Source organism: Colias eurytheme, chromosome 20 (assembly GCF_061535395.1).
Source record: "Colias eurytheme isolate Ceu_HAF_F1 chromosome 20, ilColEury1 Martin Lab GWU primary, whole genome shotgun sequence".
Lineage (NCBI taxonomy): Eukaryota > Metazoa > Arthropoda > Insecta > Lepidoptera > Pieridae > Colias > Colias eurytheme.
In genome coordinates this window covers 5389073-5405685 of record NC_142999.1, presented here as the reverse complement: position 1 = coordinate 5405685, position 16613 = coordinate 5389073, and the positions used below count along the sequence as shown (strand labels likewise).

Here is a 16613-nt window from a genome sequence, read left to right as displayed (position 1 = left end):
CAAGGCCCGCGATAGAAGCTATGCAATAGCTTAAAAATCCCAAAATATCGCTATTTTATGTGAAAAAACCGCTTAATATACCACTTGCGGGATAAATTCGTGTTATGCGATCGTAGCCTACTTTTTTTAAATCAAATTTATATTCTACTATATCTGTCATTTATATTTCTATATTGTTCTATGTTATCTGTAAGTATTTTTTAATTACGCAAAGCCGCCATTTTGGCTACATTTACTGAATGGTGGTGAAATATTTTCAGTGGTTGTAAATAAAGAACCCTTTCATATTACATCCTAGATAATAATAGATATACAAAAATAACATCATACGATGTCAGACCGAAAAAAATCATTGGAAGAACTAAGAGTTATAGATTTACGCGCGGAGTTAGAGAAGCGTAACCTAGATAAAAGCGGCATACGCAGCGTGTTAATCCAGCGGCTATCCAAGGTAATAAAAAATAATTAATAAAACTCAATTCTTACTTTAGCTCTATATAAATTTAAATTAAATAATGTTTCAGCATTTACAAGAACAAGGGCATGATCCTGCTACTTACAAGTTTGATTTGAGTGGCAGTGATACGAAAACTCCAACCAAAAGGACTAGACGTACCGAAAGTTCTATAGAACCTGAGAACGAGGACTCTCCGGCAATGGAAGACATGATAGTTCAAGACACAGCCGGGGAAGATGAGGAACCAGAACAATCTGAAGTTTCTCAAAATGACGACGGCCCACAAGTAAAGGAAGAAATTATGGAGGTAGAAGAAAGTGAGAAGATAAATCGAAAACGGGAAAGTAAGGACGAGCCTGAGACAACACAGGCTAAGAAACCGTGCTTGGACCCAAGTATAGAGGATGAAACTGATAAGCAGGAAGAAGATCACAAAGGTGAAAATAATACAGATGCAGAAGACAGCATTAATTTAGACCTAGGTGAAGATGAACTCCTTAATGAAGAGGTATGTTTCTATGTCTTCAAGGTAGATTTTGTTCTACCATCCAGTAAATCAAAGATATCCAATGGTTATAGTACAATGGAGATGGAAGTAGATTAAAATTTGTATCAATAGATGGTGGATGGATGTACTATTAAAAATTACAATAGTTCACATTATACCTTTTGTATTTAATAAATTAAATATATTTTTTAATAAAGGTGACATTATGTATTCTTTTAATAGTCGCTGGAATCTAACAAATGTTGTTTTGAACTATTGCTACTAATATATTAACTACTGTGCATACTTCATTGTAGAAATAAAAATTCATTTATTTTCTTTTTTATTTTCAGACTGATAACACTTCTAAAATTAAGAAAGGTAAGTGTGTATAACATTACAAAAGCTTAATCATTTAATATTTAAAATATTCCATTGTCATTATATTTCCATTATCATCACATATTTACAAAAAAACATTATTTTACTTTAATTCCACTCACCAGAATGCATTACATCATCATTTACATTTTTAAACTTATGCATTTAAAATTGCTTGAATACTGTGTATGTAATAAAAATATATTTTGTTGTGAAGTGTTGCTGTTATATAAAGGAGAATTTCTTAATGGAAGATCACAATTGATAGCTATGGTGCTTATTGATATCCCCAGATGCAACACATTGGATGTGAACAAATAAAATGTGTAAATTTCTTGTACCAGAGAAGGAAGGACAGTGCAAAGAGCTCTGAAAGCTTTTATCATAGACTTGTTAATGAAAATACAAAAGCTTTCTCAATAAAAGCCTTGCTGGCACTTCTGTTTCCTTATGAGAAATTCTTTACTCCATCTCCGAGAGCTCATCAAATGTCCACTTGCTTTATTCTGGACATAACAAATCAGGCCATTATTGATCCATGTCATACAAGGCAATGGTGTTAATCTCAAATCGAGTTTTCAGGTGAAGACTATTTCAGTGTGTAAAGTGTTACAAGAGCAAGTGTATTTTGCTGAAACCACTATTAGAAGAAATGCAGGGCAGGCTGCTTTTTCAAGCGACCTGTGCTGGCCAATCTCACTATTGTCACTGACTTAGATGACGCGGTTCTGGACGACTCTACAGCGGCTGGAGACACCGAGACTACAGCAAATGAAGATGCCGTTCCTGACGATGCACCTTCAACTGAAAATCAACAAGTAACCTCCGAAGCAGCAGCCACTAGGTTGGTGAACGCCGACAGACCGTCGCGACGCCGTCTTTGCGCACCTTTATACTTCGATACTCAATATTGTAAAAATATTTTCGTTATCACTACAAAGTTTTGCACCAACTAAGAAGAATTTTGCTGTTTGCTGCCTACACTGCAATGCATCGTTGTCGCCTCATCTGTATGGTCTTCGAGATCAGATTGAACATCACATGAAGAAAGAACCTGTTCAGCGTGGGAAGAAAGCCAGTTATTTGACAGCAAGATGAAGCTTTAATCTACTCGGGGACTTCAACTGCGGCTTCGTGGGATCATGGCATCATGAAGATGAACAACAAAATATTACGGTGGAGTAACGGTGCAAAACTTTGTAGATGACTTGAGTGTCTAAAAATTCTAAAATAGCCTTCATAACTTTAATAACTAGACAATGTTATCTTATCTGTCTGTAACTAAATAGCATAGTTCATATTGTCTTACCATTAAATAATCAAATATTTTCCTTTCAGCAATGATGACGGTGACAAAAACGAAAAAGATCAAAAAGGTAAATTCAGCTAATTACGTCATGTAAAAAAGTATTATAGACAATAAATAGAATTATATTTTGATATGAGATTTATTTTTTATATTGTAGATGATAAAGACAAAGATGGGGAAACTGATAAAAAAGAAAAGAAAGATGAAACAAAAGAGGGTGGTGCTCGGAATCTATGGGTCAGTGGTTTGTCAGGGGACACTCGTGCTAAAGACCTGAAGCAATTGTGCAGTAAACATGGAAAGGTAAATGAAAACATGAAATTTATTACACTTAAAATTAACTGCTTTGTATTCATATAAATTATAGCCAAACATAATATTTTAATATGTATTTATTTTTCATGAAGGGTTATGTCTTCATGAAACAGTAAATAAATCACTACATAGTATAAAACAAAGTCACTTTCTCTGTCCCTATGTCCCTTTGTATGCTTAAATCTTTCAAACTACGCAACGGATTTTGATGCGGTTTTTTTTAATAGATAGAGTGATCCAAGAGGAAGGTTTTAGTATATAATTTATTAGGTTTAAGTCAAAACGGGCGAAGCCGCGGGCGGTAAGCTAGTAAATAAATAAAAACAAGCCACAGAAATGTGGATTGATTGTGTCTATTGCAAAGTGACTTAGAATTTCATGTTTTATATAGATATAGATTAAGAAAAAACAAAAATTTGTGAATTTTTAGGTAATTGGAGCAAAAGTAGTGACCAACGCCAGAACTCCAGGATCACGGTGCTATGGCTATGTGACCATGGCCAGTCCTCAAGATGCTGAGAACTGCATCAAAAATTTACATAGAACTGGTATGTAAATAGATTAAAATGTAACAAAATTTTATTTATTTATATTTTTTTCTAGAGCTGAATAAAGAATTTTTGATTTATTGAAGAATTAATCTTAAGCAATATGTTTTACTTTAACATGCTTACAATTTTCCACAGAGCTACATGGACGCATGATATCTGTGGAGAAAGCTAAGTCAGAGTCGGAGTCGTCGTCGCGTCGTCAAGCGTCTGCCGTGCGACAGGAGCGACGGCCCAGTAAAGAACGTAAAGAGGAGCCTAAAGAAAATGATGTAAGTTTATTTTATTGAACCATTGCCATAATACATCTTTATATCATTAGTCATAATACATATTATGTATTCAGTTTGTTGAGATTGAGAAATTTGTTTGTTTACTATTTTTCTGTACTTTAATAAAATAAATTGTTGTTTATTTTAAGACGTAACGACAGCCATATCGCATTTTTCTATAAAAAGTACTCAAAATTTTTTATTTGGCACTTGCAGGAAAACCAAGAAAGTGTTGAAAAACCAGGTGAACCGAAACAGAAGAAGGATGGTGATGTGTCCGGCGCCGAGAGCACTCGATCAACATCACGCACTAGGGAAAAATCGCATCGGTCCGAAAAGGTAATATGTACTTCTTTGCAATTTTTTCTTTTCAAATTTTAACAGTTGGTAACACTTGTTTCAATTTAAACATTTTGTTCAGGATGGAAAAGCTAGGCGCAGTACAAGAAGTCGAGAACGAAGACGCTCGCCTAAAGAAGTTCTGTCGTTTTCCAAAATATGGGTAAGTTTAAACAAAATAACATAATGAATGTTTCTTTTAATAAATTTGATGCTTAAAATTACTTTATAACGTAAATATAGGATTACCTTTATGCACAAAAGTTTTTGCCTAATATTATTAGTATATCTTGTGTATGTATCGACAGTCTCGCAATATTAAGGACGCGTTTACGAATCTGACAAAAATACGCAGTTTTTCGGTGCATTTTGCGGCGAAATAGTACAAAACCAAATTTAACTAAAAATAACCATAAATAGATTACTCCTTAATCTTTAAAAGGTACTATATTTTAAGTCGAAAATTTTGGTTTATAATATTGAAAAAAATAATTTCCGTTGCCTCTTCACCCAAAATTGACAATATCGTGCTGAATAAACGAACATTTTTCTTGTATTTAATAAAACAAATTGATTTATTTAAAAATATTTTAAGTAAGTAGACATGTCTAACTCAAAAAGGTACTAGATAAAACTATCAAAATGTTACAAATAGGCTGAGAAAAAAATTAAAATCAAATCTTATTTTTTCACATATTTAGCTGTAACGCGTGATACTTATTGCATTGAAATAAGGGTTATTTTATTTGTCACTACCTTGAATTATTGCAACACAATTTGTAATGAAATATTTTAGTAATTTAGTCTGCGCTCAGCCGCCGTTGTGAGTAGACACTGTGACGCTTGTAAGCAGCTCCTCGTTTACGAAAAGATCACTGTACGAATACAAAATATTTCACCTAATAAACTTGATCCTTCACGCATTTATTTTATTTATAGATTTTATACTTATGGGATTATAAATTTATATTTAGTTTCTGACTTGATGGAGTGACCTGAAGGTGTACTTCGAAGACGGCTACTGGAACTAATAGACGAGTAGAGCTAGGTATGCCGAGTTTGGGCTCGTTTTGTTAGTTACGTTGAGACCTTACCTCCGGACTTGATGGAGTGACCTGAAGGTGTACTTCGAAGACGGCTACTGGAACTAATAGACGAGTAGAGCTAAGTATGCCGAGTTTGGGCTCGTTTTGTTAGTTACGTTGAGACCTTACCTCCGGACTTGATGGAGTGACCTGAAGGTGTACTTCGAAGACGGCTACTGGAACTAATAGACGAGTAGAGCTAGGTGTGCCGAGTTTGGGCTCGTTTTGTTAGTTATGTCGAGACCTTACCTCCGGACTTGATGGAGTGACCTGAAGGTGTACTTCGAAGACGGCTACTGGAACTAATAAACGATTAGAGCTAGGTATGCCGAGTTTGGGCTCGTTTTGTTAGTTATGTTGAGACCTTACCTCCGGACTTGATGGAGTGACCTGAAGGTGTACTTCGAAGACGGCTACTGGAACTAATAGACGAGTAGAGCTAGGTATGCCGAGTTTGGGCTCGTTTTGTTAGTTATGTTGAGACCTTACCTCCGGACTTGATGGAGTGACCTGAAGGTGTACTTCGAAGACGGCTACTGGAACTAATAGACGAGTAGAGCTAGGTATGCCGAGTTTGGGCTCGTTTTGTTAGTTACGTTGAGACCTTACCTCCGGACTTGATGGAGTGACCTGAAGGTGTACTTCGAAGACGGCTACTGGAACTAATAGACGAGTAGAGCTAGGTATGCCGAGTTTGGGCTCGTTTTGTTAGTTACGTTGAGACCTTACCTCCGGACTTGATGGAGTGACCTGAAGGTGTACTTCGAAGACGGCTACTGGAACTAATAGACGAGTAGAGCTAGGTATGCCGAGTTTGGGCTCGTTTTGTTAGTTACGTTGAGACCTTACCTCCGGACTTGATGGAGTGACCTGTAGGTGTACTTCGAAGACGGCTACTGGAACTAATAGACGAGTAGAGCTAGGTATGCCGAGTTTGGGCTCGTTTTGTTAGTTACGTTGAGACCTTACCTCCGGACTTGATGGAGTGACCTGAAGGTGTACTTCGAAGACGGCTACTGGAACTAATAGACGAGTAGAGCTAAGTATGCCGAGTTTGGGCTCGTTTTGTTAGTTACGTTGAGACCTTACCTCCGGACTTGATGGAGTGACCTGAAGGTGTACTTCGAAGACGGCTACTGGAACTAATAGACGAGTAGAGCTAGGTATGCCGAGTTTGGGCTCGTTTTGTTAGTTACGTTGAGACCTTACCTCCGGACTTGATGGAGTGACCTGAAGGTGTACTTCGAAGACGGCTACTGGAACTAATAGACGAGTAGAGCTAAGTATGCCGAGTTTGGGCTCGTTTTGTTAGTTACGTTGAGACCTTACCTCCGGACTTGATGGAGTGACCTGAAGGTGTACTTCGAAGACGGCTACTGGAACTAATAGACGAGTAGAGCTAGGTGTGCCGAGTTTGGGCTCGTTTTGTTAGTTATGTCGAGACCTTACCTCCGGACTTGATGGAGTGACCTGAAGGTGTACTTCGAAGACGGCTACTGGAACTAATAAACGATTAGAGCTAGGTATGCCGAGTTTGGGCTCGTTTTGTTAGTTATGTTGAGACCTTACCTCCGGACTTGATGGAGTGACCTGAAGGTGTACTTCGAAGACGGCTACTGGAACTAATAGACGAGTAGAGCTAGGTATGCCGAGTTTGGGCTCGTTTTGTTAGTTATGTTGAGACCTTACCTCCGGACTTGATGGAGTGACCTGAAGGTGTACTTCGAAGACGGCTACTGGAACTAATAGACGAGTAGAGCTAGGTATGCCGAGTTTGGGCTCGTTTTGTTAGTTACGTTGAGACCTTACCTCCGGACTTGATGGAGTGACCTGAAGGTGTACTTCGAAGACGGCTACTGGAACTAATAGACGAGTAGAGCTAGGTATGCCGAGTTTGGGCTCGTTTTGTTAGTTACGTTGAGACCTTACCTCCGGACTTGATGGAGTGACCTGAAGGTGTACTTCGAAGACGGCTACTGGAACTAATAGACGAGTAGAGCTAGGTATGCCGAGTTTGGGCTCGTTTTGTTAGTTACGTTGAGACCTTACCTCCGGACTTGATGGAGTGACCTGTAGGTGTACTTCGAAGACGGCTACTGGAACTAATAGACGAGTAGAGCTAGGTATGCCGAGTTTGGGCTCGTTTTGTTAGTTACGTTGAGACCTTACCTCCGGACTTGATGGAGTGACCTGAAGGTGTACTTCGAAGACGGCTACTGGAACTAATAGACGAGTAGAGCTAAGTATGCCGAGTTTGGGCTCGTTTTGTTAGTTACGTTGAGACCTTACCTCCGGACTTGATGGAGTGACCTGAAGGTGTACTTCGAAGACGGCTACTGAAACTAATAGACGAGTAGAGCTAGGTATGCCGAGTTTAGGCTCATTTTGTTAGTTATGTTGAGACCTTACCTCCAGACTTGATGGAGTGACCTGCAGGTGTACTTCGAAGACGGCTACTGGAACTAATAGACGAGTAGAGCTAGGTATGCCGAGTTTGGGCTCGTTTTGTTAGTTACGTTGAGACCTTACCTCCGGACTTGATGGAGTGACCTGAAGGTGTACTTCGAAGACGGCTACTGGGACTAATAGACGAGTAGAGCTAGGTATGCCGAGTTTGGGCTCGTTTTGTTAGTTACGTTGAGACCTTACCTCCGGACTTGAAGGAGTGACCTGAAGGTGTACTTCGAAGACGGCTACTGGGACTAATAGACGATTAGAGCTACGTGAAGGTAGTCGTGATGATACACCCGAAGGGCAACCGGAAAGATAAGACGATCAATTTTTGAAGGAGAACATGAAGACACATTTAATTCGATTTTATAAGAACAGCCTCCTTCCAGAATTGACCGATCCAAGATTCAAAAGAAATATGGAACTACAGGAACATTCATCAAATTGCCATATAGACTGGGGTAGAAGCCTTTGAAAATAATGAAAAGATAAAAAAAATCGCAGTCGGATGAAACCCATTAGAGAAGGAGGGGAATATGATAAAAATGTAAGGAAAAATAAATTACGGTCAATCCGAGTTCGGGAAGCGGGAGGGGGGAGCTTTTAAGAGAAAAAAATGGTTTCTCTCGATTTCCGACAAAACTACAAGTCCTATAGAAAAAAGTTCAATGGCAAAGTTGTAGGTAATTAAAAGTTCTACAACTTTTGTATTCACAATTTTTTCAGATAACCTAAAAATTTAGGTGAAAAATTCAAAAAACCAAGTTTTTGGTCTTTTATTTCTATCTACTTCAAAATGTATTTTTTTTTCTACGAAATTTGGTGGAAACTTACTTTATTATGTCCCAAATACACTGTAATTTATTTGATTGAAAATATTTATTTTTTCGCCTTATTTTGAATTAATACCAAAAAAACAACCTACTTTTCAATCGAAAAGTCACCCGTCAAAATATCAGCTTTTTTCAAAAACTGGGGGTGCCTTTTATTCATTGAAATCTCTACTTTCATATGGTGTAAAAAAAAATAAACACCACTATAGTAAATGTACTCAGGAAATGCATACAAACAGTGTGATAATGAGCTTTTACTAAATCAGGCACACTTCTCGAACTCTATATCTTCTCTTGTATCGGCTTTTCGGTAATATTTCAAAAGAAAAATAATTATCTGTTCTAAGTTTAATATTTTACAGCATATTCAAAAGTAAATTGATGTCGATAAAAACATTTCAGGTAGTTCGAGAAGTGTGCCTGATTTAGTAAAAGCTAATTTTCACACTTTTTGTATGCATTTCCTGAGAACATTTACTACGGTGGTGTTTATTTTTTTTACACCATATGAAAGTAGAGATTTCAATGAATAAAAGGCACCCCCAGTTTTTGAAAAAAGCTGATATTTTGACGGGTGACTTTTCGATTGAAAATTAGGTTGTTTTTTTGGTATTAATTCAAAATAAGGCGAAAAAATAAATATTTTCAATCAAATAAATTACAGTGTATTTGGGACATAATAAAGTAAGTTTCCACCAAATTTCGTAGAAAAAAAATACATTTTGAAGTAGATAGAAATAAAAGACCAAAAACTTGGTTTTTTGAATTTTTCACCTAAATTTTTAGGTTATGTGAAAAAATTGTGAATACAAAAGTTGTAGAACTTTTAATTACCTACAACTTTGCCATTGAACTTTTTTCTATAGGACTTGTAGTTTTGTCGGAAATCGAGAGAAACCATTTTTTTCTCTTAAAAGCTCCCCCCTCCCGCTTCCCGAACTCGGATTGACCGTAATTTATTTTTCCTTACATTTTTATCATATTCCCCTCCTTTTCTAATGGGTTTCATCCGACTGCGATTTTTTTTTGTTTCAAAAATTATTTACTCTAGTCTAATAGTAATATAATGAAAACTAAGAATTAATTAAAAAGAATTGTTTTTCTTGAGTTTTATCCATTTTTTTATCTTTTACCCTACATAACCCTACCCTATCTATCCTACCCTACACTACTCTACTCTACACTAGTATATGTATGTGCCAAATAAAAGTATTTTCTTTCTAGTTTTCGAAAACCCACTTGCATTTGATACCACAACAAAATTATATACTAAAAAAACCGGCCAAGTGCGAGTCGGGCTCGCGCACAAAGGGTTCCGTAGCAGCAAATATAATAAATTACAGTTAAATCAACCTATCTCAAAAACTATAAGAGATACTTTGATCAAACCAAAAATCGTTGAAAGAGTTAATTAGCATGCATCACCTCTATTTTTTTAGAATTTTATACCCCGTAGTTATAAAAATAGAGGGGGGGGGACATACTTTTTACGACTTTGAGAGCTGATATCTCAAAAACCGTTCACTTTAAGAAAAATGTTTTTTAGAAAACTTTATATCATTTTAAAAGACCTTTCCATTGATACCCCACACGGGTATGTACATCGAAAAAAAAAATTTCATCCCTCAGTTACATGTATGGGGGGCCCCACCCCCAATTCTTTTTTTTACTATTTAGTGTCATATTTTTGTAGCGGTTCATACAACACATATTCCCATCAAATTTCATCACTGTAGTACTTATAGTTTCCGAGTAAATCGGCTGTGACAGACGGACAGACGGACAGACGGACAGACGGACATGACGAAACTATAAGGGTTCCGTTTTTGCCATTTTGGCTACGGAACCCTAAAAAACGAGCCCAAACTCGGCACACCTAGCTCAGCTCGTATATTAGTTCCAGTAGCAGTCTTCGAAGTATACCTTCAGGTCACTTCATCAAGTCCGGAGGTAAGGTCTCGACATAACTAACAAAACGAGCCCAAACTCGGCACACCTAGCTCTACTCGTCTGTTAGTTCCAGTTGCCGTCTTCGAAGTACACCTGCAGGTCACTTTATCAATTGCGGAGGTAAGGTCTCAATATAACTAACAAAATGAGCCCAAACTCGGCACACCTAGCTCAAATCGTCTAGTAGTTCCAGTAGCCGTCTTCGAAGTACACCTGCAGGTCACTCCATCAAGTCTGGAGGTAAGGTCTCAACATAACTAACAAAATGAGCCTAAACTCGGCATACCTAGCACTACTCGTCTATTAGTTCCAGTAGCCGTCTTCGAAGTACACCTTCAGGTCACTCCATCAAGTCCGGAGGTAAGGTCTCAACGTAACTAACAAAACGAGCCCAAACTCGGCATACCTAGCTCTACTCGTCTATTAGTTCCAGTAGCCGTCTTCGAAGTACACCTTCAGGGCACTCCATCAAGTCCGGAGGTAAGGTCTCAACGTAACTAACAAAACGAGCCCAAACTCGGCATACCTAGCTCTACTCGTCTATTAGTTCCAGTAGCCGTCTTCGAAGTACACCTTCAGGTCACTCCATCAAGTCCGGAGGTAAGGTCTCAACATAACTAACAAAATGAGCCCAAACTTGGTACACGTAGCTCTAATCATCTATTAGTTCCAGTAGCCGTCTTCGAAGTACACTTTGGCAAGTACTTGTTTACCAATCAATCACTGTCCAATGAAATTAGGTAAATGGTATCTACTTTTGTGACCATTCAACGTTACAAACAAATCAAAGTAAATTAAAAAAAAAAACATGGCAATAAAAATAAGTTCAATTATCAAGTCGTGTCAGTTTAGTCATAATTTCGTCGTTTCTCGCATTTCGCTGTGTGTGTGAGCCGTGCACGTGTAGTAGTAAGACTCAAAACGTAAAATTGATGCGCGTCAATTTGTATATGCGTCCTTAAACGGCACTATATAAAACATTCATGGAAATTAGCATTTTATTTTGTGGCAACATGTTTCATTCTATTGCATTGCTCGTTAAGAAATTGCCTATTACACACGCGTGGCAGAGTTTGAGGTCATTCTCCCATTACGATACGCACAGGCGATTCAAGTATCCTGCAAGTCTCGGAGACTAGTCGCCGCGGAGTATCACACATACATTTGTATGTAAGCTCGCACACTACGCTACCGGTACAATGTATGTGAGATATTCCGCGGCGACTAGTCTCCGAGACTTGCAGGATACTTGAATCGCCTGTACGTATCGCAATGGGAGAATGGCCTTAATAGCACAATATTATAGCGTGATTGTGAGTCCAGTTGTGTACGGTACGTTAATGGTGATAACAGAAGGAGCGCGACGTGGCGCGCGCTCGCGAGCGGTCGCGTGCGGCGCGCGAGGAGGAGCGCCGGCGCCGCGCCGCGGAGGACGCGCTGCGGGAGCGCGAGAGGCGGCAGCGCGAGGAGAAGCGCCGCCTCGCTATCGAGCGTGAGAAGCTGCGCGCTGAGAGGTACAGGCTTACGTATTATGTACTAGATTTCCACCTGCGGCTTCGCCCGCGTTTTCAAAGGAAAACCCGCATAGTTCCCGTTCCCCTGGGATTTCCGGGATAAAACCTATCCTATGTGTTAATCCAAGTTACCCTCTATATGTGTGCTAAATTTCATTGTAATCGGTTCAGTAGTTTTTACGTGAAAGAGTAACAAACATCCATACATCCATACTTACAAACTTTCGCCTTTATAATAGTATTATTATGTATTATGTACTAGCTGTGCCCCAAGGTTGTACCCGCGTTGCTCCGCTCCTGTTAGCCTTAGCGTGATGATATATAACCTATAGCCTTCCTCGATAAATGGGCTATCCAACACCGAAATAATTTTTCAAATCGGACCAGTATTTCTTGAGATTAGCGCATTCAAACAAACAAACAAACTCTTAAGCTATATAATAGTAGTATAGATAACTGACTGTCCGGTTGGCTTAGGGGTTGTGGGTTCGATTCCCACCCAGAACAAATATTTGTGCGAGGAACATAGCTATGTATAAATGTAGTGTAAAAGACGTAACTGTAGACTTATCTGAAAACTTCACATAATATGGTATTAATTAAAATGTTATTTTATTATGTCTCGCTTATCCTATTTGACATAATATATTTATTTTTGTTTAAGGGAAAAAATTGAACGTGAAAAGAATGAATTGTTGCGGCTAGAACGTGAGCGTCACAGGCTTGAGAGGGAGAAATTGGAATTGGAGAGATTGGAACTCAAGAGGGAACAATTAAGGTTTGTAGTGTTTAATTAAATTTATTTTTGAGAATAATTTATTTAAAAATATCACTGTAATGTGCACATTACAGTAACAGTAATCATTGAGTTAAATTATTATTAATATAACCAGATACTTTTGTTACATACATTATTTGCAACTATTTATCTATTTACATGTTTTTTTTATTTCTTATATTATAGAAAAGTTTCTAACGCCTGTATCGGTTTCCACTGTCTGCATAATGACTTCGTATAAAATAAATTGCGTAATTGGTTTGTAAAGCATTAAAAGATAATGAAAAACATATTTAACGGTTAACCTAGCTTTCCGACCGCGGCTTCGCCCGCGTTTTCAAAGAAAAACCCGTTCCCCTAGGATTTCCGGGATAAAACCTATCCTATGTCCTTTCTCGGATATCAAAATATCTCTATACCAAATTTCATGCAAATTGGTTCAGTACTTAAGGCGTGATTGAGTAACAGACAGACAGACAGAGTTACTTTCGCATTTATAATATTAGTATGGATAAATGATAACATTAAAATGTTTGTATGTGTCAGGTTAGAGGAAGAGCGTCGCAAGCGCGGCTACGAAGGCAGCTACCGCAAGGCGGGCTCCCCGCCCGAGCCCGCGTACGAGCGGGACGCACGACACAAACGGGCTCCACCGCCGCCATTGGTTTGTTATTATTTATTTATTAAATATTTTTTTTAAGTGAAACTTCTATAGGCGCGTTGAGATGGAAATTTCAAGGTCGCGTCATGGCAATATTGTCACGTCGTGGAGTAAGGCGACGATTTTGGTATCTTTGAATCATGCCATAAAAGTTTCGAGAGCCATAGAAGTTTAGACGCGTGTGATTGGCACACACGATCTTTTTTTTAATATAATTTTTTTATGAAATCCGCATAATTGTTACCAGGTAAGTAACAACAAATAGTACTGGGTGATAACTCATTGAGAAAACTAATGTGGAATTTATCAACTAAATTATAGATTATTATTAAAGGGATTTATATGATAGGGATCGATAAAATGGCTGCCAGACAAACAGATTATCTTCTGTGTATGTGTTTGTGTTTACGGTGCATTTACATCAAACAAGCGAATGATAATTCTAAAACCTATGCCAAATTCTTAGTGTAAACTGTAAATAATTAGCGAGCGTGCCGCGGCAGCGGCCGGCGACTGCCAGAAGCGAATCGCTTTTTAGAAAATAAATAATTATAATAATATAGTAGGATCACGAAATGATCAATCATTTCATGAAATGAGCAAATCTACGATATGGCCACAACATGTGCACCATTAGAAATATATGCTTCTGTTCGCGGTTCAATTAAACTGCACAGCAGGCCGAGACAAATGTCAGAGAATAGAATAACGCTATGGAATAGAAACTGCTATCGCTAATTATTAACATAAGCTCATTTGAATAAATATTGAATTATAAAAATTTTACAATTGAAATTTGATACAATATTTTCGTTTCAATTTTCAATTATAATTTGACTAATAATAATGTAATAGGCGTCCCGCGGCAGTCAGTTCGAGGCGCCGCCGCCGCCGCGCTTCGACATGGCGAGCTACGAGCGCAGCGCCGACAAGCGGGACCGCGACCGCGACTACAAGCGGGACTATCCGAGACACGTGTCCTGTGAGTGAATGAACATGTACACATTTACTTACTCATTTACTACATGTTATACCAAATAATGAAATAATGAATGTATTAATTTATTGAACTATGAATCTCAAGCCAATTTTAACTGATGGATTAATATTTTATTAATGTAAGTAGTTATAAATACATACTTATACCATATAGGCTACAGGCCCATGTTGAAAAAGTTATGGGTCATTTGAACCACCAGGTCACCTATCTAGAACGATATAAGAGCACAGATGGCGTACAAAAATAGTGGTCCACAAAGTCGGAATTTATTTTAATTTTCCGACAATTGCCGGGGTAAATTTCATCATTTGATTTTGTACGGCATCTGTGTCATACTATTTCAATACTGCTTTTAATCCATTGTTCCGCAACGCCGTACAAAACTCATGGAGACAAGGGGAAAAAAATCTCTACCTGTACTTTCGAATTCTCATCTGCACTCAGGTGGACAGCTTACAAGTGACGGCATAGTGCTGAATCTTATTATTTTATGCTCTTATATCGTTCTAGATAGGTCACCTGGTGGTTCAAATGACCCATAATTTTTTCAACGTGGGCCTGTAGTCGAATATAAGTTAGTATTTATAATTATAACCTACAATAATTTGAAAATTGATTGACAGTGTATTTGCTAATTTCGATTTTTTTTCACACAAAAGATTATAATTTAACAGTGACAAAATTATGAACGATATTAAGACAATTAATATTCTTATATTTTACTGAAGAAGTAAATTTAAGATGGATTATTACGCATGTTTTAAGTACATACGTTATTAATTGTTTTGTTATTAATTTTAGCTGGTAACATGAAATACCCCAGCAATGGCACAACCAATGACGACACAAGGCAACCCATGCCACCAGGCACAAGGCCGAAAGAGCCAAGGTAAGGAAATAAATAAACTTTCTATAGAAAATTATTGTATATTCGATTTTAGTTTTAATGTGCTTTCATACGATGATCCAACCAGTAATTGAAACACAGTAACAAATCTTTTTATAAAAATTTATTAAAGTACTCCAAAAGTTGTAAAATTTTACAGGTATATTTAAAAATTTGTCCCTCTCTCTTCAAACGAGTAAGATATCTAGCACTATATATTGCACGAAAATTATCCAATTTTTAAATTTTCTTTGTCAAAACAATATTGACGTGATAACGTTTTTAAAATCGTTTTAGTCTGGTGACATGTTCAGAAACTTGTGTCACACCAAAACCTCACGAGCGCGATCGCAGGTATAACGAGAGAGAGACGGACCGATCTCCCGTCTCATCTCGAGCGCTGCCACCAATAAGACGTTATCACGTAAACATCTCGATCGTGAACCTACTTTACAAACAACCAATTTTTTGAAGTGAAAACTTCTTTAGCGGCGTTGAGCACTTTTTCTGTAATGGGTATAAAATCTTAAACTCGCGTCAGGACACGTGACCTGATCGAAAAAGCGTAAGACGGATACCATTCCAAATATCAAACATGCTCAACGTTAATAATCAAGTTTTCACTTCTGTCGGCACTCCCGGAGTGCAACCCGTCTTTTTTTTATTACAATCAACAAATATCTAAATGCTAATGTTACAGCCGCACATACGAGTCTCGCGACGCGCGCCAATACCGACCGTCGCCGCCGAGCAAGCCGGAGGCACGCAATTGGAACGCCTCCACCAGGTATCCAGATGCGGCCGCGCCCGCTAAAGGTACAAAAAATATAAACAAGACTACATGACATGTTTAATGTTAGTTCGAGATTGTGTTATTTTTATAATATATATTAGAGTTTGTGGGAACAGATCAAGTATGCAAAAATCTTTCGTTAGCACTTCCCAAAGCAGGAGCGCAGAGTCGGAAAGAGTATTCATTACTATATATAACAAGCGTGATTGTGAGCCTAGTTGTTTATTGTACGTCAATGTAACCAACACACGTGTCAACAGGGAGCGCAAGCAGCGATCAGGCGTGGTCGGGCAGCGGTGAGGCGCGCTACGGCTCGTACGAAGCTCGCTACCCGCCCGCCTACCAGCCGCCACCACCCGGCGCCGCTTACCCCGACCGCTACCCGCAGCCGAGGGACTACGCGCGCAAGTACTAGCGCACGTGAGTACGGTCCCTGTACCCTGTGTCTACGGCTCGTACGAAGCTCGCTACCCGCCCGCCTACCAGCCGCCACCACCCGGCGCCGCTTACCCCGACCGCTACCCGCAGCCGAGGGACTACGCGCGCAAGTACTA

The 16613-nt window shown here is 38.5% G+C and overlaps 1 protein-coding gene across 1 annotated transcript; it reads left to right on the top strand.

Annotated features, from left to right (window-relative positions):
- Nucleotides 1–194: 194 nt before the first annotated feature.
- On the top strand, nucleotides 195–16597 carry LOC149899665 (uncharacterized). The gene is made up of 17 exons (XM_090113537.1): nucleotides 195–451; nucleotides 525–965; nucleotides 1298–1325; nucleotides 2043–2169; nucleotides 2664–2701; nucleotides 2792–2937; nucleotides 3380–3497; nucleotides 3636–3769; nucleotides 3986–4108; nucleotides 4191–4271; nucleotides 11781–11941; nucleotides 12606–12719; nucleotides 13266–13383; nucleotides 14236–14362; nucleotides 15182–15269; nucleotides 15967–16082; nucleotides 16320–16597. Exons 1-17 carry the CDS (start codon nucleotides 332–334, stop codon nucleotides 16472–16474), a joined length of 2235 nt encoding a protein of 744 aa, XP_089969663.1. The 5' UTR covers nucleotides 195–331; the 3' UTR covers nucleotides 16475–16597.
- The last annotated feature ends 16 nt before the right edge of the window (nucleotides 16598–16613 follow it).

Excerpts from the sequence above, each read along its gene's own strand:
- LOC149899665 (XM_090113537.1), top strand. The coding sequence starts at position 332 with ATGTCAGACCGAAAAAAATCATTGGAAGAACTAAGAGTTATAGATTTA. Across the intron at positions 966-1,297 it reads ATGAACTCCTTAATGAAGAG|ACTGATAACACTTCTAAAAT; the intron begins GTATGTTTCTAT and ends TTTTATTTTCAG. Across the intron at positions 2,702-2,791 it reads AAACGAAAAAGATCAAAAAG|ATGATAAAGACAAAGATGGG; the intron begins GTAAATTCAGCT and ends TTTATATTGTAG.